Raw genomic sequence first — 27,792 nt, forward strand, 5'->3', positions numbered from 1 at the left:
TGTCTGACGGATATTAAACGACATAAAAAGCAACCAGCCTATTTAGCTGATTATGTTTTAGATTAATCAATTTTATTTTGTAGATCATGCCAAAAACAAAGGTCACTCCACAAAAGTCATTTTTAAAGTGCCCTATGTGTCCTTACCAAGGAGAAACATCATGACATTGTAGAAAGACAATCTATCAAAGATTTTCTGGCAGGAGATACCTGTCCATTTGATTATAATAAAAATACTTTTAACCATTGAATTTTGGTTTGCCTTTGCGAGGACGCAATTTTTTTTCGAAGTCGTGAGTAATGTGATGAAACTATTGTAGAGTAGATTGAAACATAATTTATGATAGACCAATCAGATGGTGTAATTCTTATCCAATCAGCATTGTATAGCCATCCAATCATAAACTTAGTATGAGTGGCCAATCACTGTTGATCAACCTAAGGCCAAAGGGTATAAATAGAACCGTCCTGTCATCTTCAGTTAGTCTGTTGGTACTCGAATTCGATTGAGGTTTTTTGACTGGTAATATTGAGTTGGTATCCAGGACAAGCTTGGGGTTGTGTCGGAAAGCAACAGAATTGTTAGCTAGGCCACTCAGCTCCTACGCTTGGTCCTTTGTGACTTTAGAATTGTGTCTTGGTGACTTGTATCAGGGATAGTGTCTCGGTGACTTTCCCAGGTGATAGGACAGTAGAGAGCTTAGATTAGGTGGCTGCAGACTGTGTCGGGAAACAACAGAATTGTTTGTTATACCACTCAGTCCGTAGCTACTTAAGTTATATTTGTGAGTTCTCGTATTAATTAGTCTGATTATTTTTTTTACTATTAGCTCATGGTTTGTTTAATGATCATCCAAGTAGGACCAAGGAAAATATTATTCCGGGTTTTAGTCAATTAGCCTATCCTGGTTTATTTATTAACGTTAATGTTATTGTTCCTATTCATCTGCAACGAAGATAGGTACGTGACAGTAAGTGTATTATGATTGAACTTAATTTCTTAGGAAGGAAACCTAAGCGAACTCACAAGACATTGCCAGGGCCCGCCTGATATCAACGGGAACCGTACATAAGGTTTTAACGAAAGAACTCAATCTGAGGAAAGTTTCAGCCAGGTGGGTACCTCATTTGCTAGCTGAAGAACAAAAGAAAACAAGAATAAAAATGGCAAAAAAAAAACAACAACCAACTCCTTAAATCGTTTAAGAGCGCATTCGGCAATTCCACATTTGCTAATTCCGCATTTGGTAATTCCGCATTTGGTAATTTCGCATATCAACCAGCGGTTCCCTTTCGTCGGTTGATTCATAGAACCAATACTTGGATGCCATTAAAAAGCTAACATGATGATCGAGAACAAAATGAAGCAAGACACACTATATGTATATATAAAGAGATTATCGCCTGATTATACCTTTATGACATGTCTTTCACAAAAAAGCGCGAATATCGGTAGCAGTTAGTAATCGATACATCTTGTAAAAACATGTCAAAACGTATTATGTTTTTATTTGATTAAATCATATTCAAGATCGAATCACGCCGCGATTAGCATATAAAAGTGATTTGATTACTACATTTGTAGGTACATATAAAATAATCGTTTGCTTGATAGTGTAGTGGCGAATCCAGAGGGAGTTCCGGGATTGAAAACCACCCCCACCCTGTTCGTCAGAAAATTTTGCTAAAAAGGTAAAAATAACGCATTTTGAGAGTGGACCTCACCCCCTTTGAAATCCAAAATTAATGGTTGAACCCCTCCCTTTTGAACATTCATGGATCTGCCCCCGTAGTGTTCCTCATGAAATATGATGTGCTCTATATCTTGTTTTACAAATTCGACACCAAGGCAAATTACATTGTTTACATAAAATTTATGAGATTGATGTACAACCCACAGAATAAGAGAAATTCAGCGCTAACCAATCAGTTTATTGTTGTGCAATATTCGTAGTGCTCTTCGATTTCTCATCAATTGCATTGCTTACGCGGAATAGTGATAACAGTGGAGTGCAGATTTATTTTATTTAATCTCAAAATGAACAATGCCAGAATGATGGTCTCCGATGTTTTATGATGTATATAGTGTATGAAATACATCAAATTCACTCCCTCACCCAAGTCACATGACACATTATATACATTCATAACGATACTAAAAAGAAACCGTTTTTTAAAGGAAAACCACGTAATATTAACTAAGAAACGATGTGTGCTTAATTACCAGTAAATTAATAAAACCATCACAATGACTGTAGAAACGACCGTAAGCACTGTAACGGTACAAAACAAACCACGGTCCAGTTTCTCGGCGAATTCTCGTCCAAGGGGTTGGCGTTTTCGGCGCCTTCTCCAGTCTTCCAGCTTGTATCGAAGTTTGCGACAACAATCATTAACCTCCGAGTCGGACTGACCCGCCGAGTCCTCCACCTCCATGTAATCCTGTAAAAGCTTTTCTGAAGAGGGTCTGGTGTTATCCTTTATGATACCGGAAGTTTTACGACACCTGTTGTTGTTGATACTTTTTGACCGCTGAACGTTATAAACGCGGGAGTTGTGCACCTCGCTGATCAGTTTGGGTATTGCCTGTATGTCAGCGTGGTGGTGAAAGTGCAGGACTAAGACTGTTGATGCTACGGATAGTCCACTCATAGACAACAAGATGGTCAGGTACACAGCTACAATGAAAAAGAAAACAACTAATTTTAATTCCTAGTTGGTAATTATCGTAATATGCATTATGCTGCAAACACACTAATTTATCGAAAGTTGATGAACACGCATGGTTACCCAGAATGGACACGCTGTTGGAGGTCTTTGGCATCACCTCGTTGACCACACTCATAAAGACGGTAAACGACAGCAACACTGTCACCGCCAAGGTCATCTTCTCTCCCGTGTTTGTCGGGAGCATAAAAACTAAAACATTCAGCAAAGACAGCATAGAGATGGGAAGCATTGTGGAGATTATGTAATACACGGGGCGCCGCCTCAGTTCAATGATGGCCTCAGCCCCAGGGAGGATTTCCCCTACATTGTAGCTTCCGTCCTCCGGAGAAAACGCTTTAACTAAAGTCCCGACTAAGTCCCATTCACCATTGGGGTAGTAATTGGTCGTGTCGATGGAGTCGCTGGCTACGGATACTTGCAGAGACCGATTGGTGTGCATCCACGACATGAGACGTATCGAACAATGTTGACTGTCGAATGGATATTTCGCGATGTTGACTTCACAGATTGTCTGAGTTATTAGCCCCGGCTCCCATATCAGATAACCATTATGGTCTAGATTTAACAACATCTTGTCAATGCCAAGTTCTCTGTAACCAAACGCCCTGAAAATATCAAAATAAATCATTCAAACGTTCACTGAAAATAACGTGTTAAGTGATGACCTAGCGTCATGGAATCAAACAGAAAGTAACGTGTCTAGTGGTGACTTAGCGTCATGGAATCAAACAGAAAGTAAACGTGTCTAGTGGTGACCTAGCGTCATGGAATCAAACAGAAAATAGCGTGTCTAGTGGTGACTTAGCGTCATGGAATCAAACAGAAAGTAACGTGTCTAGTGGTGACTTAGCGTCATGGAATCAAACAGAAAATAACGTGTCTAGTGGTGACTTAGCGTCATGGAATCAAACAGAAAATAACGTGTCTAGTGGTGACCTAGCGTCATGGAATCAAACAGAAAGTAAACGTGTCTAGTGATGACTTAGCGTCATGGAATCAAACAGAAAGTAAACGTGTCTAGTGGTGACCTAGCGTCATGGAATCAAACAGAAAATAACGTGTCTAGTGATGACTTAGCGTCATGGAATCAAACAGAAAATAACGTGAATAGTGGTGACCTAGCATCATGGAATCAAACAGAAAGTAAACGTGTCTAGTGGTGACTTAACATCATGGAATCAAACAGAAAGTAAACGTGTCTAGTGATGACTTAGTGTCATGGAATCAAACAGAAAGTAACGTGTCTAGTGATGACTTAGTGTCATGGAATCAAACAGAAAGTAAACGTGTCTAGTGATGACTTAGTGTCATGGAATCAAACAGAAAGTAAACGTGTCTAGTGATGACTTGGCGTCATGGAATCAAACAGAAAGTAAACGTGTCTAGTGATGACTTAACATCATGGAATCAAACAGAAAGTAAACGTGTCTAGTGATGACTTGGCGTCATGGAATCAAACAGAAAGTAAACGTGTCTAGTGATGACTTAGTGTCATGGAATCAAACAGAAAGTAAACGTGTCTAGTGGTGACTTAACATCATGGAATCAAACAGAAAGTAACGTGACTAGTGGTGACCTAGCATCATGGAATCAAACAGAAAGTAAACGTGTCTAGTGATGACTTAGTGTCATGGAATCAAACAGAAAGTAAACGTGTCTAGTGATGAATTAGTGTCATGGAATCAAACAGAAAGTAAACGTGTCTAGTGATGACTTAGTGTCATGGAATCAAACAGAAAGTAAACGTGTCTAGTGATGACTTGGCGTCATGGAATCAAACAGAAAGTAACGTGTCTAGTGATGACTTAGTGTCATGGAATCAAACAGAAAATAACGTGTCTAGTGGTGACTTAGTGTCATGGAATCAAACAGAAAGTAAACGTGTCTAGTGGTGACTTAGTGTCATGGAATCAAACAGAAAGTAAACGTGTCTAGTGGTGACTTAGCGTCATGGAATCAAACAGAAAGTAACGTGACTAGTGGTGACTTGTGTAGGAAGAATCTAGCGAGCACTGAGTCGTCCCCGGGGGCATATGTTATCACCTACGTACTCAGTCCTATGTACTCAAAGTGGGATTGTAATTTGGAATATGGACTTTAGGGACACTTTTCAGTGGGTTTTTTTAAATGTATATGTGTATATTCAGGGCTCAACATTAACTTCTTTTCCTACTTGTCCATTCGGACAAGGGACAAAGATATTTACTTGTCCGAACTTCAACTTCACTTGTCCGAAAAAAATAATAAAAAAATGATCTAATATTGTCAACTTGAAAACTGTATTTAATTTACTTAAGATATTAGTCCATTGTTATACCTGCTTGATTGATTTTTGATCTTATTCTCTTGATAAAAACAACAAACACATAAAACAAAACTTTATCTAGACTTCCTATCTTGAATCAATGACTTCGTAAGATCCATGGATGATTGAAAATAGTACGCATACTGAATGTTATATTTGTAAGCTACTATAAAAAGAAAATATTGACAGCGAGATAGCTACACTGTCAACAATCAAATGAATATTGAAATGTTTTAAAACATCGACAACGTCATCGGCAATATTTTGACACAATCCATGTAAACAGATCAGCATTGTTAAGCAGTACTAGGTTTGGACAGGTTTTAATATCTTGTTAAAAATTCTCCTCTAGGATTACAGTAAAGTGGACATTCGAGTAGAAAATGTAATTCATCCTCTGTTGAACTTGAAATACAGTGTTGACAGTCTCTTTCACATTTAGGAAGAATTTCATATTTACCATGGTTATTGATTTTTCTTTCATATCTGCCTGTTTCTATCCGTAGACAATGATTTGAATTTAGTGAGAATTACCCGATTGTCTCGAGTTTTTGAATTCAGATATTTTCCAAAATTGAACAACCTTTTGTACTGGAAGTATATACTTAATTTTCCAAATCCTTGTATATATTTTCCCAAAAGTTTGAGAAATTGTTACGCAGTTGCTTTTTTATGAACAATTAAAATTTTTATTTTCACATAATTTTTTGCAGTGGGGCAAATTGATATTTAGTATTTCACTGTAGAATAATATACTAGAATACCAGTCACTGTTAATGGTGTTAGACCTGCACTCATTGAAAGCAGCCTGTGATAGGTTTGAAGTTGAGTGTTCTAGTCTATACCAGTACATAAATGTTTGCTTTAGCATATCAATATATAATGGATACCTGCCCAGTTTAGAATAGATCCCTATATTTGTACAAGTTTTTAGACACCCCCATGGTATATTTACAGAATTTCATCTTCGGCTTTTTCACTTCCCACTCCAAAAAGTGGGGAGGTTTCTTCTTTTGGGAGCTCCAGTTTTCACGACCATACAACACTATGGGTTTGATACAATCATCAAATATATGTTTTTAAAAAGTTGTTATAGAAGGATAAGCAGTTTTTACATCCTTGTAAAATTTGAAGCACGCCTTAAGCTTTTTTTAATATAACTGTTTCTTTGCTTCAATAAACTTTCCATTGTTTTCAAGAGTTAAACCCAGATATTTGCCTTAAGCTTTTTTTAATATAACTGTTTCTTTGCTTCTATAAACTTTCCATTGTTTTCAAGAGTTAAACCCAGATATTTGTATTGTTTTACACATTCTATAGTATCATTACCAAAACAATTTTTTTCCTTCAGTAGTCTATCCGAGTTGTTGAAAATTAATACTTTTTTAAATGTTTACTTCTAGACACCATTCACTACAGTAATCATGAAGGATATTTAGTTTATGTTGGAGATCTGATTTGGTATTGGATAATAGTACAAAGTCAGCGGCATACAGAAGACATGTGATCTTTTCATTATCTAGAGTAACAGGAACAGAACTGTCATCTAGAATACTTCGGAGGTCATTTATAAATCATTACGTAATTTAGCGTGACCTGTACTTAATGAATTCAGAATCATGTAAACTTACATCTGCCTCCAGTTTTAATATTTGCCAATTAATAATGCAAACTTGTATCCGCCTTCAGTTTTAATATTATACAATTACGTAAATTTATATACACCTCGAGTTTTGATTTTATACAATTATGTAAACTTATATCCGCCTCCAGTTTTAATATTATACAATTATGTAAACTTGTATCCGCCTCCAGTTTTAATATTATACAATTACGTAAACTTATATCCGCCTCCAGTTTTAATATTATACAATTATGTAAACTTATATCCGCCTCCAGTTTTAATATCATACAATTATGTAAACTTATATCCGCCTCCAGTTTTAATATTATACAATTATGTAAACTTATATCCGCCTCCAGTTTTAATATCATACAATTATGTAAACTTATATCCACCTCCAGTTTTAATATCATACAATTATGTAAACTTATATCCGCCTCCAGTTTTAATATTATACAATTATGTAAACTTATATCCGCCTCCAGTTTTAATATCATACAATTATGTAAACTTATATCCGCCTCCAGTTTTAATATCATACAATTATGTAAACTTATATCCGCCTCCAGTTTTAATATTATACAATTATGTAAACTTGTATCCGCCTCCAGTTTTAATATTATACAATTATGTAAACTTATATCCACCTCCAGTTTCAATCTTATACAATTATGTAAACTTGTATCCGCCTCCAGTTTTAATATTATACAATTATGTAAACTTGTATCCGCCTCCAGTTTTAATATCATACAATTATGTAAACTTGTATCCGCCTCCAGTTTTAATATTATACAATTATGTAAACTTATATCCACCTCCAGTTTTAATATTATACAATTATGTAAACTTATATCCGCCTCGAGTTTCAATATTATACAATTATGGACTTGTTTGAGGTCAATACGATACTTAATCTACCTTAGAAGTATGATGTTCATCGAGGACTCTCCGGGTCAATATTGCACTTCTCAGGTAGCTAAAATATCGTATTGACTAAAAAAATCAATGATTATTTTATAGATAATTTAAAACATCAAAACTGGAGAGATCCCTCGAAATGATTTCTGGTCGGCCATTTATGTAAACAGCTACATTGTAAGTCTTCGCCTAAAGTGATGAGAGACGCGAGTTTTTGGTTCGATATTACTTTAATTCAACAACTCGAGTTGGTACTTATAGAAACTAATTATAGTGCAGGACAAAGTTGAAAGTGAGTAGAGGGATAAATTTTCATTGAGTGACCAAAACAATACTCAATCGTATCAATTTTGAAATTCTCAATTTATTTTTGGTCTGATGTTGGAGATTCACCTCGAAGGCACCTGCAGATGAGCATAGCGTTTTATTTTCCCAAGGTTGCTACAAATTAAACTATATATCATTCCTTCCCATTTTATTTTATTCATTCTAGTACCTCCGACTGTTTTGTTTCGGAGAATATGCATTACAGAGAAAAGATCCATTCCAATAACTTCCAAAGAAACACGGAAGACTTCCTCAGTGTTTTTACTTTTGTGGTTGATATTAAAGCCTTAATTTTATAAGACTTAAATACATTTAGACTTTGACTAACAAAACATAATACATCTGAAGATTGCTGTTTCTTTATATTACATAATGAGTTACATTGATTCTAATATGTATCAATATTTATAGGACAATTTGTGCGTTATTACAGAGACCACAGATTATTTCGTACAGTGGGTTACAAGAACATTTCCAGTCTTTACTGACTGGCGATGTTTTACAATGCAAAATTTCATCAATATTTTATGAATAAAATTTTTTGATACGTGAAATCCACAACAGTTAATCATTTGTCCCATGAAAAAGTAATTTACCGAGAAATCGGCCCGTAGTGATAGGCAGACTCAACTGATTTGATCTATGACAGCAACCGCAACTGAAAAGACTTCTAAGGACTAATACAGTGCTGCTTCAAAGTATCTTAATCATCACAAATTTTACAAAGTCCCTAAATTCAAACTGAATACATATCTCGAGTTTTGATACAATACTGTTATTCGATTTGGAAACGATCTAATTAATGAGTGATTTGGACCTGGTCTATTTAATGTAATTTTTTGTACAAACGGAGAAGCTCACGCCTACCCAAGCAAACGACGAGGACATTAGATTGTCTACCGTGTATCTCTCAGTCTGACGAGGACATTAAATTGTCTACTGTGTATATCTCTCAGTCTGTCTCAAAACTCTCTGCTTCATTACTTTGCAAATACATTTCTTTGCAATTCAAACTATCTGATCGAACAGTTTGTAGCGCAACACCGTAAGCATATTCAACTAATAGTATGGTAATAAATACTCCATTTAGCATTGAAAGTTAAAAATGTATACTTTTTACAAATGAAAATGAAAAGTAAACGAAATGGCTATTGGAGTAGATTCGACATTTTTATCTATTTATCTAGGAACGCTTGATCGTTCATTTGCCCTTGATATTGGCAATATGTTGGAGTTTCAGTTATCACTGGGATCCTGTATATTAGAGGAGATGTAACGAGTTGTGAGAAAGAAACTCCAGAATCTGAACTCGGGCATGAGAAGAAACCGTATAACCCCGCGCCTGAATACCGCCATTATCACGCACTGCCGAATCACGATTAACTATTGGGCATGTAAACAATATAGTCCTATGTGAGGAACATTTAAGAAATAATTGTTTTGATCTTTCTTCGTCTCACGGGACCTGAATAAGAACATTTCCTGCTTTTTCTTCTTTTACTCGCAAACCTAAAATTCATATCATTTTAGATCAAGAAACGTCTGCAAATCAATATCAGACGATGATGACCAGTGTTAGATGGCAATATATATATATATATATATATATATATTTCATTATAACATATAATATAATGATACTGAACGACGAAGCTCCTTTAATGCTACGGATTTTCCATAAAACGGAAAGATACGGGTTTACGAACCACGAGAAAATTGCATCGTACGTCACAGAACAGTATTGTCAAAAATCTTAAGATTTATAAATTGATATTGTATAGATACACAGGCTATAACAACTCAATCCCGATCCAGCCCATCAATCTGGTGATTCTGGGAGGGATTTGGCCCAGTTTCTGGGGAATGACGGGGGAATTTAAGAGCCAACAGATGTATAATGTCATGTTTATTTATTGAAACTTTAACTGAAGATCGATACACTATTCATACTCCGAAATAATTACAAATCTTGGCAATATTCCAAAACTTATCTATATGTATTGATGATACGATGTAAATCAGATATGATAACAAGAATTGGAATATATTTTTATATCTCAAATATCAGTAGAAATATCGAGTCTTTCCTTGATTAGCTTCGTCATGATTCATACATACCATCATTCACAAGTTGATTAGTTCATCCTGGGTATCTTAGAATTCACATTTAGAGGGCTATTTCAATTTTACAATTTATTAAGATACTTAGAACAGTTATTTATAGATGAATTCGACAGGAACAGGCAAATGCGACACTAACCAGCCGCGGGACGTACACAATGACGACACGGTGACCCAGGAGAGAAACGAGGTTTTTGTTTTCTTTCGAATGATTTTGTGTCCTTAGCAGTTTATGGATAGAGGGTGAATGACGTCTGAAACAGAGTGTTGATATCTAAATGTGCACCTGGGATGGCCGGTAGAAATGAAGTTAGTAAAAGGGGGAATCAATCAAAGTTTTAAACGTTGAGGGATGAGCTTTAGGGTTCGTATTTCACAACAAGGTCTAGCTGTTCCTGTAGGTTTTTTATTATTGTAAAATTGATGATACAGCCTTCCCTTTGAAGCTACTGATAGTTTCTTGTCACATCCTGGTCGTATTTATTCCTATTTATCAATGTCCCTGCTTCGAACCGTCATCTAACGTTTTGATCTTTGCATTTCCGAAACCCTCATTGGAAATGGAAGCTTTTTCACATAATTTCCACAAATACATACATGGGACATTGACAATAAGTGATCCATAGAATTTCCTTTATATTTACAATACGTGCAATCCCGTGGGGATCAGGGTTAAAATAGGCCCTCAGAACCCCTTGCTTGTCGTACGAGCGATAAGACCGCAAAAACCGAGGCCTCGTGTCACAGCGCCGAGCATATGTCTAAAGTTTGCAGCCCTTTGCCGGCAATGGTGACGTCTCCATGTGAAAAATTCCCGAGAGGGACGTTAAACAATATACAACCAACAAACAAACAATATATACATCAACATAGTATGAAAGTATCAACGACCATTGATTTCTGGGCTGGGATGTAGCGGCTACGTAGGGATCGGTAGCGCTACAATATTGAATGGTGTGTTAGGCTAGCCCTACGTAGGGATAAAATGCGTTAATTCATACCGTGCATTCAATATACCTAGATATCTAGCCTAGCAGCTACATGTAGGCTAGACGCCACGATCTTGAACGCAGCCCTGGGTAACTGTGGTACTATTATTGTCGTAGTAACACCCCCATTATTAACCTTTAACCTTGTCTAAGTGGAGTAGAACTTTATAATTTTCATCATCATGATTTCATAGATGAACGACATAACCTTAACATAGTGTGGAGACTACATGAAGATAAATCTAACAGAGTAAGAACTCCATTTCTATATGGTGGACAGTACATGAATAAATCAGCATTGTCTACATCTCTCTCTCTCTCTCTCGTATTCTTTATAGTTAGGGCAAATCATTTCTTCGAGGACGATTAATTATAGTTCTTATGCATAATTTGCCCGTGTTGGGTTTGATGGAATTTATATATTCACACAACTAACCCTAATCCTAACCCTAGCCATAGCATGTTTGTCATAAACTCCAGGCTAGCGCGGAGAGCTTAGTTCCGACTCTCTCATCGCATCCAAAGTTTGATGACCTTCAAATGACATGGGTTCAAACTGATTGGGTGTACTTCGTTCATAATCATTGTCATAGTGACTATAATTATCAATATTCGGTGTAGATAAGTACCACAAATTTAGAGCTATGCTTAGCGTTCCGCGACGCAGCAGTGAGGGTCCTTTAACGTGCCAACGCTTGTCACAACATGGAACCTCTGTTTTAAGGTCATATCCGAAAGACCCGTGATTCTCACTTTTTAATGCCGAGCGTTTGGCGAAGGAGCAATCACTATCTATCTTAACGTCTCAGGTTAACGCGGCCATGGGACGAGCAGGGCTCGAACTCACGACCTCCCGGTTACGAGGCGAACGTTCTACCACTGAGCTAAGACAGCCGTATATCAAATGTAAAGACGTGTGCAAAATAAAAGTTCATGAACAAACGATAGGACTGTACATGTGTACAACAATGTAAGACCGTGTGCAAAAGATGGGATGACGTATTACAATTCTTTTAAAAGATTGGCTGTTTTTGTCATTATTTCAGCCATTTTACGACCATTAACTAAATGAAATATGATTGGTTTTGAATAGTTTTTGAGTTCCCTTGATGCTCAATACGTCTACTCTCTTTCGAAAACCAGAGAAACGATCCTTGACAGGCTAAGAAGTAGTGATCCTTGACAGGCTAAGAAGTAGTGATCCTTGACAGGCTAAGAAGTAGTGATCCTTGGCACTCTTTAACATCCCATCTCTAGTGTGTCCAGGGGCCCGTGTTTGTTCAACTCTTAATTTTGTATTACTGATAGGAATTGTGAGATTGGTCAGTGTTCGTTATCTTCACCTTTTCCCAACGGAGATAAAATACAATATTGCGTATAACATATTTTTACACGACTGCATAATTCCGAGTTTTTTGATGGACTGCTGATTGACTGAGATCCGACAAAATAGACAAGATAAAACGTTATGTTCATCTAAACATGCTTTCGAGGTGAATATATCATTTTAATTTTTCCAAAATCAGACCAAAACTACAGTGTGAATTGGGAAATCCAAAATGGATACGATTGGTTATTGTTTTAGGCGTCTAATGACAACTTGTGTCTCTAATCACATTGGGCTAGGCCTTACAAATGTCAATAAATGCAAACGGTCGCGTACAAATGAGAGTGTCGCGTGCAAAATATACATGTAGGACCTTTTATCACGCCTCAGACAAAATTGTTGAAATCTATTTGGTCAGATATTGGTCACATGACGCCGTGAAAAAAACTGTATCATGGGAGTAAAATCTGTATTGGGCGAGTAATTTTATTTATTGTCGGGTTCGACTTGCAGCCGTGACCAAATGGCGAAGCGATTTGGGCAGACGACTATAACACAAATAGACGAGAAAAGGTTAAAGGTTAATTCAGCGAATACACTTCGGTGTAATGCAAAAGCGGCTAAGATCTTTAGGGACTGTCTGAAGGAACGGGGCCAAAATGAAGAATTTGAGGCCTATGATGCAGTAAGTTGTATGATATAGACCCCCACATATACAGTTAGAGGTCTTCAATGTGATAAATTCGTTACACAGTTAGTTAGTGACCTGATACGGAAAAATACATGGTGTGAAAAGAAAACCCGTATCAGGCACGGTTTCGCCTCGCCCGATACGGGTTTTCTTTTCACACCATGTATTTTTCCATATCAGGTCACTAACTGTGTAACTAATAGTACAAGAGGTGGTGTCATGTTCAAAAGATGGTGTTGTGTACAAAAGATAATGCTGAGTGCAAAAGTTCATGTGGTGTACAATGCAGGGTTGTGTACAAAATATTGGGCCACGACTGAAAGATTGGATAACTTACAATGTACCATGAATTTGGTTTAACTGGTCTGGAATGAGGATGTTGTGGAAAATTCCGGCTGTGTAGTGAACTTACGTGTTCTCCACGAGAAGATCTGGAGTCCACACCTCTCCTCTCGACACCAGTATCTCGGTGACATTGTTAAAATCACTGGCATTCCAGGTCAGAAATTCGTCCCTCCACGCCTAGAAATAAAGAAAGGAAATAAAGAATCCATGGTCAGACAGCAGGTAGAATATACTGGTGAGTGACGAAAGGATTTCATACTTTTGGATTGGTAACGCTGTTGGATGTTTGAGAAATCATCAGCTTTAGGCGAAATGCCACATATTTTGATTGAAAGAATCCCTCGTACGATATGTAATGTGTATTGTACTATATCTCAAAAGTGAAATGAACATTACATCCCTTCAAAGTATTCTCCGCGGTTTGAAATACATAATTTCAATATCTGAATCCTTTTCTGCAATGCGTCACGGTACGCTAATTTAGGTAGACCTCTGAGGCACTGACTGGTGGCTGAGCCAGGGGCTTGTCGGAACTTGTAACGACGACCAGATAAGAACTGTTCAAGGTTTGGAATGAGAAAAAACCCGCATGGGGCTCGGTAACCTTCTCTAACTTCAAAAATTGCTTCACTAGCTCAGATGTATGTGATGGAGCATTATCATGAAGTAGCCTAAATCCTGACACAGGGCGTCGTTTATAATAATTTTTCTTGAGCTTTTTTAGTATAACACATCTCGGTAATACCGACCTGTAACACTTACCCCTCGGTACCGGAATTTGTACGACCATACCATCACATGAGAAGAATATGCAATAAAATAATTCCGTAAAAAAAAAATCTGCATTACCGAATGACCGAGTTTTGTGCGAAATTTCATATAAGCTCTAATTTCTTCAATATTCTAAACCTGTTTCCCAACCATTGTTACAACAGTGGTCAACGACTGGCTATATTGAAATGACTATAAGTTTAAAACTATGTAGAGCTGAAGGCTCGCGTATATACCGTTGGAGAGGTATTGAATAGAGCTATTCAAGAGTATCATCATCCACGAAATCGTGCAAAGTGTTATCGCGCTGTGGTATAATACACATTACATATCGAACAGCCCTCGTATATATATATATATATATATATATATATATATAAAGCACTAAATAATCACAACTAGGTACTGAAAATTTTCGCCCCAGCCCGGGGTCGAACCAGCGACGTACGGCACCCACCGCCTAGCAAGATTGTCAGGAAGTCGTTGTGGCCGAGTGGACTTACGCACTGGTTTGACAATCTTGCTAGGCGGTGGGTGCCGTACGTCGCTGGTTCGACCCCGGGCTGGGGCGAAAATTTTCAGTACCTAGTTGTGATTATTTAGTGCTTTATATATTAATTAATTGATTTTCACATGTATCGTTTAGATCCTAGGGGTAAACGTAAGGTTGGGTGTTATAATTGTTTGTTTGTGCTTTATATATATATATATATATATATATATATATATAAAGGTTAAAGTATTCCACGCACATTGAATATACTGAGGTGCCCCGTGTGTACTTGAAGATAATTCTGGGATCTCACGCATTGTTTTAGAGGATATTACTATAGAAAAGGATTCTACCAATATATTGCTCAATGAATTTAAAGTTGAAACAAGTGAGAGTAATTAGATTTGTATTTAAAATAGATTAAAAAGAACGAAATTTGATAACCGTTATATGAAAACTGGTATAGATGTTGATATCATCTATGGAATTCCGATGAAGAAAAATGTAGGTCACCATACATAATCTTGTTTGAGTTTGCTTTGTTTTCAATTAGAGCCTCACGCTTGTGAAAATTTCCAAAAACAATAAAATTCAAATTCCTTATTCTTACCATTTTTACTTCAATAGATTAGATATTTTTTTTAAAAAGAAACTTTACTATGAAAATGTGCAATTTTTTCTCAAAATGTTTATTCATCATGAAAATTTTGCATAGAAATCCTAGTCTGTCAAAAACTTAATGATGACAAACACTGTATTTTGGATATGACTGCAAAAATAGGAAAGCAAAAAGTCATGAACAAAATCCAATTTCTAGATATACATAAATTCAGCTTTGATGCAACAGAAAATGATACTTGATGCTTAAACAACAAAATTACTGAACATTGTGATGAACCTACAATGCGAATCCACGTGTTGGTGGTCAGTACTTGGTTCTTGAGGTCCTGAAAATAGAAGATTAAATCCACAGAATGCATTTTTTCCTGATCCAATATTTCACGTCATACAATCTGAACCTGACAGAGGCTGAGACTGGGGTCCATTTTTTTTCTATGAATGGAAGTGCCAAAGTTAATGTAATTACACGCTTAATCACGAGAGCTGGGCCATAAAGAAGTATATTCCTCGCTGTCAAGCAAAGAAAAGAAAATAGATAAGGTCCGCTAATATTGGCCCAAAAAGACGCTACATTTATAGAAAAACAGTTCTACATAATGCAAGTGAGATTATTACTTTATGCGCCTCTTCAATTGATCTGTGAAAATGTCAGAAAAAGGTTGAAATCAGGTTTAGGACATTACGTGAGAGAAGACATTTTGTTTGAGCAGATGTTTATGATATACAGTGCTTGATATGCATGTTTGACTTTTGATGGGTTTTTTTTTTAGGGGGGTGGGGGTGCGCCAATAACTGAAAAACATGAAAATCAAGTAGGCCTATTGATGTAATTGTGAAATTGTTTTCATTGAGGTAAGCTTTCTGTATGTAGATCATGTAGTAGGCAGAGCTCGGAATGAGAGGAAATCTGCTAAAAATATCAAAAGATCTGGACTTGTGTGTTAAATATGCCTCAACTGTGCAATTTACTGTGTGTATTATGGACTCAAAGGACAAAATTCTTCGATATATTACATAGAATAAATTACTTAGATCTATTACATAGAATAAAATCACTTATAAATATATCACATAGAATGAAATTACCTATAGATCTATTACATAGAATAAAATCACTTAGATATATTAAATAGAATACGATTACTTAGATCTATTACATAGAATAAAATCACTTAGATCACACGTTGAATATTCTAATCACTTAGATCTAATTAAAATAACACAATCAAAACACTCAAATCCGTATAAGCTTATGTAGGATATTTTCTTAAAGCCATGAATAGTATAGCACTTTACTGAAGGTAGTATCAGCCACCGTTAGTCCGCTACATACATGTACATGTGCTATCTTTTGCATCGTTTAAATAAATGTCCTAGCCTGAAAACTGTGCAATCTAATTAAAATTAGATGTTTGATCCGCTCGCGTACTCGCATACATATGTATGCGAGTACGCGAGCGGATCAAACATCTAATTTTAATTAGATTGGAAAACTGTGACACCCTCTATGATAGAATTTTACATTGCCTGTCCTCTATAATAAAACTAATAAGGAGAAATCGGATTTTTAAAATCTAAATCTGAGATTCCCAGTGTGCCGCATTATACACTAGACATGTTTTATATAGACTGCTACATAAGTAGACACAGATGTGATACCAACGGAAACATCCACCTTGTAAGAAACAAATTATCTGGAATGCTGTCTGACGTGTTTTATACCATAGCCCGTTCTTTACATACTAATTTTGAGTACGGATTGCTCCGTTTACCTAATCAAGACATAAAACTCAAGGCGGGTGTGACCGGTTAACAGGGGATGCTTACTCCTCCTAGGTACCTGATCCCACCTTTGGTGTGTCCAGGGGTCCGTGTTTTACCTTCTCTTTTAATTCTGTACTCTTTATAGGAGTTATGAGATTGATCGTAATGATCGTTATCTTAATTCTCTTGTTTATTGATAACATTTTCTTAGTAATATAGGTATACATTTTAAGTAATTTACCAAGATGCCGAATGAAGTGGAAATATGCATCACAAATGAAATGGAATATCATTCAATACAAATAGAAAATACTAGACGAAACGCGGGAAATCACAATTAAATGATAGTTGAATCAAATGAATTTAAGAACAATCTTTAAAGAATTGTGTGCATTAGTTATATTATATTTATTGACATCATTTACAGTAAATAAAATTTGATTATTAGGAAGTCACTTGGAGCTCTGAATTAAATTCTTTCTGTAACATAAATGATTTCTCTCCGTATTGAAAGTTAGATAATGATTTTACGAATGCACTACGAATCTACGAATCCGTCAAGTAAGATTCTATAATAGCTTACTGACTTCACCTCACATATGGAACAATATCAAAGGTGCAAGCAGTAACTTTGGAGCAAGCGTTTCAGAGTTCACTGGCAAAATTTGTTTATTCATACATATAGATGCAATACAAATGGAAATATAAAAAATATTTAATAGGTCAAACATTGCGACGTTGACGTGGCGCAACACTTCTTTCTTTATATGCATTCTTTCACAAGCTCAGGCTCCCTGACCATAGATTAGTTTTAATCTGTCTTACTTCTTTACTACGTACGAGCTCATCTGAATTTTATGGCTTTGGAGTCGGATATCCGATCTCCCGATGTATCCCATGTGCCTTGAAATCGAAAATCTCCCATAATGGCTATAGTCCAAAGCCCTATAATCAATTCTTCGTTATTGATAAGCAAGTGTAACTTCAGAGACCTAGATGCCAATTACAATGAGTACTGCATTTAAAACACGAACTTGTACTTTAAGACTTTTTAAACCGCATTTTCCGGTAATATTCTCTTATGTTAGGGAAGATCAAAATATTTTGTCTTTAATTTCTATTTTACGTCGTATAACATGAAAGAAAACGGGTTGTTTATTAATAATAATTGGGAAATAGGTGGATGCTAACCATGTCAAAGTCAATTATTGCTTATAGTAAATCGCTGTAATAATTTATATTACGGTTTTTTTGGTGCTATTACTAGCTTATTATCGAAATATATATGATGACGTTAAAAAACACGTCCATTGTTTGAAAGGGATTTCAACAAACTTAGACGCCATTGCCCATTATCTCGTAGCAAGATTTTTGAAAAAATGGCTATTTACGTCCGTTCATGTCAGTATTTATACCCAAATAATGATATTTAGGCACCCCTTAGAACCTTACCATGTCAGAGCATGCACGCAATGGACATAAAGTGAGGGTTTTTATTAACAACAGTATAATATTAACAACAACAAAAAGTGGGGAAACACAACAAAATTATCACGTGAAGCCACCGATTTACTAAGCTGACCTAGTTAGCTGAGGGGATCTCTCTCTCTCTCTCTCTCTCTCTCTCTCTCTCTCTCTCTCTCTCTGTCTCTCTCTATCTCCCCCCCTCTCTCTCTAGCGCTTAAGGCAAATAAGTAATCGGATTCAGTAAAAGCTTCCAATTGGTTCTATTATCTGTTGATGTCGTATTCAAGCAGTTTAACGAATTCAGAGTATTCCGTGTTCTTAGGAAGGGGTAATTGGTTGCAGAGAGCACAGCTGAACATGATGAATGCCGATCAAGAAAAGAGGATGTCACCAAAATCCAACGACTCGTAGGAACATAAACTCTACAAATAATTGGATACAACTGTTGCCCTCACGTTATCTGTTTTTGGAATTCGATTCCGCGGCGCTCAAAGAGAATTTTTTTGCAAGCTTATTGCTAACCATAAGAAGCGATTATTTGTGCTCTGTGCTGTATTGTCGTCTTAACTGAAATAAACTCATAGATAATATCATACCCAAGTACAACGAGCTAAAAACAAATGTAGATCGTCTAGCTCTCGCTTGGATTCAATTTCCAAAATATTCTCTCCCGAGAAAAAAAAATCCCTGACATATAAATACAATTTTGCCAATCTCATTGTGGACTACGAATTATGATACGATGATCTGAATGATTTTTATCCTCTCTACGTTATTGGTGGTGAATTAGGTTTACATCATGGATTTGCAAAATTGAGACCCACTTTATAATAAGAAAAATTGGATACTGTTTCAAATGAAATACGTGAGGGGGTTTAATCTTAAGACTTTGGTACCCCGGTATTTCACGAACTGTAAATGAGATGACACACAAAGAAATATTATCAAATCTAATAACGATCTCAATATTATTTATTACTTTGTCCAATTTTTAATGGTTTTGTCTGAAACATTTTCATCTGACCAAACGTACATTTGTAGATCTGGTCCCTTTCTGAAATGATTGAATAGATACACTAGAACAACAGCTCACCGGTCACTTTCCGTGTTAACCATAGCAACAGGACTGAAACTGACTTTTGATTTCAGTCTCATTTTCTCATTTCATGTTCATGTTCCTTTAATAAAAGAGAAACTAATATCAAACAGAGGCTTAGATGAAACCATCTCTGTTTTATGTGCTCAGGACCACGGCTTGGTGGCTCAGGAACTTGGTTCTACTATTGTACAGGGAACCAACATGTTCCCCGTCTGCTAATAATGAACGGACAATAACCCACTAATGATGACATTACATGTCAACGGCCGCTACCGAAAAGATCCATATTGCCAGAAAAAGAACCTATTGTCGTAAAAAGATTACAACAGATAACGAACAGGACACGTGCAACATCAGAAGAGGTGATCATTCTGATATTGATATTTAGAAAAACCCAGTTGCATGTTACATGATTATTGAATTAAGGTCGGTGCTTCGGCTTTGATAATGATTTTATATCGAATGATTACATGATATAAAACATATACTGTTTGTAGTAAACAGTATACAGTGATTTTCATAAGATTCGTGTTTTCATGTTGTATACCTACATACTCATATACAATCACTACGGTGTACAAATGTTTACCTTTCATGAGTGTTTTCTGTTTGTTGTGTTTTGTTTGTTGTATTGTTTTGTTTGTTGTACTTTGTTGTCTTGTTTGTTGTACTTTGTTGTTTTGTTTGTTGTGTTTTGTTGGTTTGTTTTGTTTGTTGTGTTTTGTTTGTTGTTTCACGTCCTATTAAGAAGTTTTCACTCGTGTATAGACGACACTAGCTATATCTGAAGTGCCACCGAATTTAGACCAACGGATGACCCTTATGGCCACAACAGTGAGGGTTCTTTATCGTGCTAACACCCACCATTAACACTTGTTTTCACATCGTACGTGTAGATATACAATTCAATATAACCAATGTAGATTTAATTTGACTTCTCTTTTCATTTTGTACGCCTACCTTGCACCTCTTTGATTTACAGATAACATTTAATCCTGTGAAACTGTAATTGAGAGCTTACTTAAAGCAACAAAAATGGTATTGAGACTGAATAAAGGTATGAAATACATCGAATCAACGAATCGTCAGGAACTATCTTTTAACACTTTTGATTTGCACATTATAGAAATGGGTGTGCGGATCAAGGGGAGCGTGGGTCCAAACTGTTATAGTTTACAGATGGCGTCTGTTTTCTGTGTAACCACTATTTGCAGGTATTCGCAAACTGGCAGTAAAGACGTATACATGTAAGTATTAGAGACATTGAATCGATTTCCTACGTTGTACATTTCATCAAGATTTTTTTTAAAAAAAATATCGTTTGAGTACACGTTTGACCCATTAATCTCAAAGTTCTCTTTATACCGTAGTCTTATTTTCTATAGTTTAATTTTCGCTGCTTCTGCTGCAGACAAAAACTGTGAATATATCAAACTACAGTGAATATAACTTATTCATAACGGTAATGTAGAAAGGAAAACCGCTGTGAATATAAAACCGTAAAAATATACAGAAATCTTCTGATAGATCTGAACGTAGTACGCTTACAAAGCACAATTCAATGACAGTTAAAACATATAATGCATGTGAATCGCAGTTGGACAAAATTCATATGAAATACACAACAATGTGACATGCTAGATCGTCACAGGTATCTCAACGTTATCAGATTTATAACTTTGATATTACGTTTGATATGGGAATGGGGATGTTTATTGAGGATGTTCAAACAGTGAACCTGCTCGAACTGTCGGAAAGCAATATCAATCTCCTCCTATCCCTCAGGAGAAACAAACATGGAGGATGCCTGTAGTAAAATCCCATGGATGACAATTAGGGAACTGGGCAATACATCATACAAATAAAGGCGGCGTGAAGATTTCTAAGTACAAGGTTGTTGGGTTTTTTCATCAAAACGTTCTAAGTGAATGGCCTTGACTTATCTCCATATTTGGTATTGATTTCCATATTTGAACGGTGGTAAAGGGAAATAGTCCTAGAAGAACAAACTCAAAACCTATCAAATAAATCATAATATAAAACAAGTACGCGTTATTTATCAAAAGGTAAAAAATAAACTAGGAAAATATTTAAAATAATGCCGCAAAGTAGGATGCGGAGTTCGTACGGTGTATATATCGATATTCATACGCAGCTTGACGGCACTAAAATCTAGCTTAAAACAATAAGTGTCTTTATAGTTGGAAAATGCCAAACAATGGATTTTAATAGGAACGAAGCGAAACACACACAGTGAATGTAAATATTTGCACATAAAGAAACCCAATAAGTCATATCTACTGCACGAAACTGAACATATGGAAATAAAACCGAAGACACAAGAAAAATAATTTCCGAAAACTAGCATTATCAAGTAGTTTTTCAGGAAGAAATAGTATCTCATCGAGTACTTTAGTGTTGGTGGGTTTGGATAATAAAAGGTGAATATAACGAATAGTGATCAATCTCAAGCTCCTATAAGCAATCCAAAACAGACAGTTGGGCAAACACGGACCCCTGGATATACCAGAGGTGGGATCAGGTGCCTAAGAGGAGTAAGCATCCCCTGCCGACTGGTCACATCTGCCGTGAATCCTATATCTTGATCAGGTAAACGGAGTGATTTGTAGTCAAAATCAGTGTGTCAAGAACGGCCTAACAATCGGTATGAAACACGTCAGACAGCATTTAATCCAATGATGGGTTGTATTGGCAAACTAGATCGTTATAACGACCATAGAATTTGCAAAATGCTGACTTTAAACGAGACTGTTGGAACCCCTGCACCATCAATTTGTTTGTCAGTAGCCTGCCTCGATTTAAAAACTGACCATACGCAGAACAGGCTCTTACGTATCGAATCAGTCGAGCGATATAAACACCATATGAATATTGCTACATAAATATGGGAAGCTGACGATGGAGAACCTGAAATCATCCCGTTCGTCATAATGGTGAGTTGTTAGTGGGCCGTTAATATCTACTTTCGATAAAATATCTAATTATGAAACAGAAGTGGGTGACTCTGTGGTGTCTTTTATTTCGAGTTCACTGGGATGCAAGGTGAAGATAACGAACAGTGATCAATCTCATAACTCCTACAAGCAATACAAAATAGATAGTTGGGCAAACACGGACCCCTGGACACACCGGAGGTGGAATCAGGTGCCTAGGAGGAGTAAGCATCCCCCGTTGACCGGTCACACCCGCCGTGAGCCCCATATCCTGATCATATCGAATCGACATATGAATGAAAACTATTATTGTTAATCGATGATACGTCGTCGATATTTCTAAATGTCAAAATGAAGGCCATAGCAAGACATTTTTTCTTCTCACGTAGACTTTTTTAAAAATAAATTCTGCCTCATGTGAATATAAAAACAGGTCAGCTAGCAAAGAATTCGTGCCCATTGGGATTCTAACAGACTGTTGAAAGAACTGATCACCAAACACCACAAAGATTTGTCAATGAGGAACTCCAGCATATTTTTTTATTTCAACTTCAGAGTACTTATGCGTGGAATCAGAGTGGGGGTTAACAAAGTAATTTTTCGGGTGACTGATCACTAGATAGGAATGTTTGTGATTTCCATTTTTGTTGAAGAAGCAACTGTCTATGATGTCAAAAAGTCTAGTCTTTAATTTATCGTGAGGAATAGTAGTGAAAAGTGTTGAAAAGTTATACATTTTTATGTTGCTGATTTGAGAAAATTTCTCCGATTTCAAGTTTACTAAGAGTTCTTTGGAATTTTCTAGCGTCCACATTTGATTTACACCACTCCCGGCATATGTAGTTGCACGTTTGAAGATTCTCCTTCACAGCTGTTAAGATTTTCGTAAGGAGCAAAGAAAGGGGCTTGGTAGAACATTTACTGCATCCAGCATTGTATCTTTGTTTGTAAGGGTTTTTATGATAATATTGTCTCAGATGATTTCACAGAGCAGTTTTACTCTGCGTTATTCTGATCACCATTCAGTGTTTTTCAATCACTTTTTATTTTATTTACAACTTTGGAGACATTTCTTAAGTTATAAGGTCGTCAACTTCTCAGCCTTTGAGAACAACATACTATAACAGTGTAGGTACAAGATATATCAGAAATAGTTATTTAACCATATTCAGTTGAATATCTTAATTTCAATTCAACTATTCAGTGAGCTCGTAAGCACTACATGTACAAATGTTTTGTTGCAAAGCGATTTTTTATTCTAATAAATCGGTATGATTTCACCGGTTTTATTTCTTCCTGAATTTTGAAACAATCTAGCTGTTCAAACTGAGAACCAACTCAAAATGCAGTCGATAGATATATTTTTCTAAATGGAACACCAAATTCTCTAAAATGCCTGGATTAATTAAACCAAACTTTTGCATAAAAAATTTGGGGTGTTTTGGGTTTTTTTGCCAATCACTCAAATAATTGATCTACTAGTATTACTCCCACTTTTATTTTATCTTTTTTACATTGCAGCTTATGAACAATGCTTCTAGACTGTTCATCTAAATCCCAAATCTGTATGATGAATTGATGCATATTAAGTTCAAAAAGGTCATTATCTATTCTCAATTCATTAGCATTATACTTGTTCATATCTATCTTGTTAGAAGACATGCCTGTATATTAGTTCAATGCTTATGTCACTTTGTCACCAACTGAAAACACTACCGACAGTTTACACTAGTAAATAAAAATATATATTTAGTGCAAAAGGGTCACGTTAAACAAACTCAATACTAGTAACAAGCATTATGAATGACAAGGGAGATAACGGTCAGTGATCAATCCATAACTCCTATAACAAAATAGAGAGTTGGGCAAACACAGACCCCTGGACACACCCGAGGTGGGATCAGGTGCCTAGGAGGAGTAAGCATCCCATGTCGACCGGTCACGCCCTATATCTTGATCTAGCAAAGAACGATCTAACAATCGGTATGAAACACGTCATACAGCATTTAATTGAATGGTACGTTGTACTGGCAAACTAGATCGTTATAACGAATTGCGAAATGCTGACGTAAAACGAGGCTGATGAAATCCCTGTAATATCAACTTGTTTGTCAGTAGCCTGTCTCGATTTAAAAACTGATCATACGCAGAACAAGCTCTTGTGTATCGAATCAATTGAGATATATACTAGTAAACACCATAGGCAAGTGATAATGGAATATTGCTACATAGATTTGGAAAGCTGACGATGGAGAAACTGAAATCATCCCGTTTGTCAGAAAGATGAGTTGTTAGTTTGCCGTTAATATCTATGAATCCATTTTCCCCCGTATAATTTACCATCAAAATAGAAATCGAAAATAGGTAATATTTCATAAGTATTGACAATATTACAAGAATGCCTCTAGACAAGAACTGTTTTCAGTACAATTTGCATGTCCTTTAAGTTTTTAAATTGTATAAATTGACCATTTCCCAGTTTACAAACCCCACGATTGGTGAGTTTTCGATTTCCACAATGAATTGTGACCTGTTGTTTGTGGCAACAATTTGACCTTGACCTGCACTTACCAAATCGTGAATCATAATGATGTTGAAGGAGATGTTGACATGCACAGCGTCGTGTTGGTTTCTGACAGGTCTAACGTTGTTTTTGTAGTTCTTGAACAGAGAATCATGCAAATTCACAATGTCGTCAGAGGAAGAGCAGGAACAATGATGAGCTGTAACGCGGATAAAACATTTTATACGAGCAATATAAAACTTCATGTCTACGCATTTGTAACCTCTTCATGATAATGAATAGGCGATAGTGATTAGCTTTCAGTCCTGAGGCCAGAATGTGAAACACGCAGAGGCGGAAAAAATATGGTAAAGACACATTAGGAATAGATTTTCATTTCTAAAGACAAGGGTCGGTGTCGAGGTGATGAAAATAGATCTGATATTTCAAGAAAGAGTGAGAATACAAATTGTTTTAAAGGTTTCCTTTTGCAAGCCTGTCTTTGTCATTTACTTACAAATATGTATCAATTTGAACAACGAAGAAGGATTTTTTCCTTAAGAGGCATCAGAGGACCACTATCAGGACAATCTTAAACCATGAAATGCTTTACAATTAAACATCTTAATCGATCGAGTCTCAGGACGAGTAGTTATTGTACGTTTTGGTATATACGTAAATTACATGACCGAACTTTCACTTCTACTTGCATGAAATGCATTATCATGATTTATAAAGAATGCTTATTCTCTCTCCCCCCCCCCCCCCCTCTTTGATTGTTTTACTTGTTTTATGTTTTCATTTTAAAAACAATTTAATTGTTCGTGTAAATGCGTTAACTTCATAGCTTTTCCATTCAGCTGAACGTATTGAAAATTTTACCGAACTTCATGGGAAACTAAAAAAAATCTGGAAAAAAAAAGTTCATATCAATAACCCCTTTACCTTCATATTTCAGTATGCTCTATCACTTAGCTTTGAAGCAGGCAGATCATCTAGGGTTTCTAATGATAAACGGCTGGATTTAAGGATCAGGTGTATCGCATTTTGAATCTCGCGCCAGGTAAGGGACCATCGTGATCCTTTATAGGTTTCCTTTACAGAAAAAAAACTTTTCTATTTCGAAGCAAATATACATGCTCTATGAGAAACAATATGATAGAAAAAAAAGAAGGTCCATTGAACTATACATGTCCCATTGATAAAGGCCTAGTTTAACAGCTACTGATACTGCAATAAAATCCTGTATTAATTCTTACAAACCTTAGCAAGTCGCTCTAGTGAATTCCTAATATATATGATTATATTGTACAGACGTCAAAGATTTTTTTCTTATCCATAATGTACAATAGGTAATGAAATGTTCCAGTCGTTTTCGTTTCGTTTCGTTTCGAAAGTGAACGTTACTTTCGTTAGTACGCGATTGTGCCGAATAAGCATTTGTATGTTGTCGAGGTTTTTATTTCATGGAAGAAGTTTTATGATATTGATGTAGATGAAAATTAATCATATTCCTTAACAAACACGAATTTTATAATTGATTCTGATGTACATATAATAATTTCAATTCCAGGAGATATAGTTATCCATTTACATTCCCAGTGGGTTGTTGTTTTTTTTTGTTTTTTTTACGAATTGTAACGATAGGCATTTCATAGTGAACAGTTTGTATGAACACAGATGAATATAGTATATCAATTCTAACAGTTAGGAATTTCGCAGTTCATACCTTCATGTATTTTCAATAATGAAATTTATTTATTAGAGATAGATTCCGAATATTTTGATGTTCTACTAGTATTTAAATCCCGTACGTTTTATGTTATAATGGTATATATGCACTCCAGTGATTCATTAACTTCATTAAAACTTTCTACGTCACGGACCAACTTATGTTAAATTCTCCGTATCTGAAAAAAGGGCAAATAAGGGGTCATCCATAATTGTCAACCATTTTCCAAAGTGTGCAAAAAGCACACTTTTTGAGAGACCCCCCCCCCCCTAAAAAAGTATACATCAACCATTTTCAAATTCTCAACAAGAAGATCGACAATCGAGTTTATGAGCAATTTAGTTCAAACAATGAGTTCTTTAATATTGGTACCCCTATTTCTTGCTATATATGAATGATATAATGTTTTATAAATGTGCAAATCTTGTGTACATAATAGATTTTTGCTTTTATAGAAAAAAAAAGATGTCTCTGTATTATCTGATCGTCTTTTTTATAGGCATTACACTTTTGTAACATGACCAATACTTTTATGAAATAAATTCAGAAGAGAAAAAAGAGCGTACGGTAAATTTGTCGATTTTTTTTACACCCTCCCCCCGAGCGTGCTTTTTGCACACTTTGGAAAATGGTTGACAATTATGGATGACCCCTAATATGTTGATATGTATTTTTCATACAGGGGGTATTACATTGTATCTAATATGATATATATATTCTTATACACTTGTAATATAAAATGTATTCTAAGACATAAAATGATAGTTATTAAGGTAGACAACTTACCACAAAAGAAAATCGAAATTACGAGGACTACATTCCGAACACCGTCATTCCGTTTTGTCGAGACCGGCATCTTTAATCACAGCACGTACATAGCAGAAGGAGTTCGGCAACATTGAAGGGATGGTAACCCGCCTCGATCAATACCACGTAGAGATCTTCCCACAAAGGCAAGCAAAGACACCAATTATTGAGACTTTTAAATAAAAAAATATCCCAAACAAATGAA

The 27,792-nt window shown here is 36.0% G+C and overlaps 1 protein-coding gene across 1 annotated transcript; it reads right to left on the minus strand.

Moving 5' to 3' along the window:
- Nucleotides 1-2,053: 2,053 nt before the first annotated feature.
- On the minus strand, nt 2,054-27,792 carry LOC125664198 (neuronal acetylcholine receptor subunit alpha-7-like). Its single transcript, XM_048896802.2, has 6 exons — nt 27,567-27,792; nt 25,117-25,268; nt 15,543-15,587; nt 13,444-13,553; nt 2,790-3,334; nt 2,054-2,677 (listed from the first exon to the last, which is right to left on the minus strand). Exons 1-6 carry the CDS (start codon nt 27,634-27,636, stop codon nt 2,220-2,222), a joined length of 1,380 nt encoding a protein of 459 aa, XP_048752759.2. The 5' UTR covers nt 27,637-27,792; the 3' UTR covers nt 2,054-2,219.

This window comes from Ostrea edulis, chromosome 1 (assembly GCF_947568905.1).
Source record: "Ostrea edulis chromosome 1, xbOstEdul1.1, whole genome shotgun sequence".
NCBI classification, from domain to species: domain Eukaryota; kingdom Metazoa; phylum Mollusca; class Bivalvia; order Ostreida; family Ostreidae; genus Ostrea; species Ostrea edulis.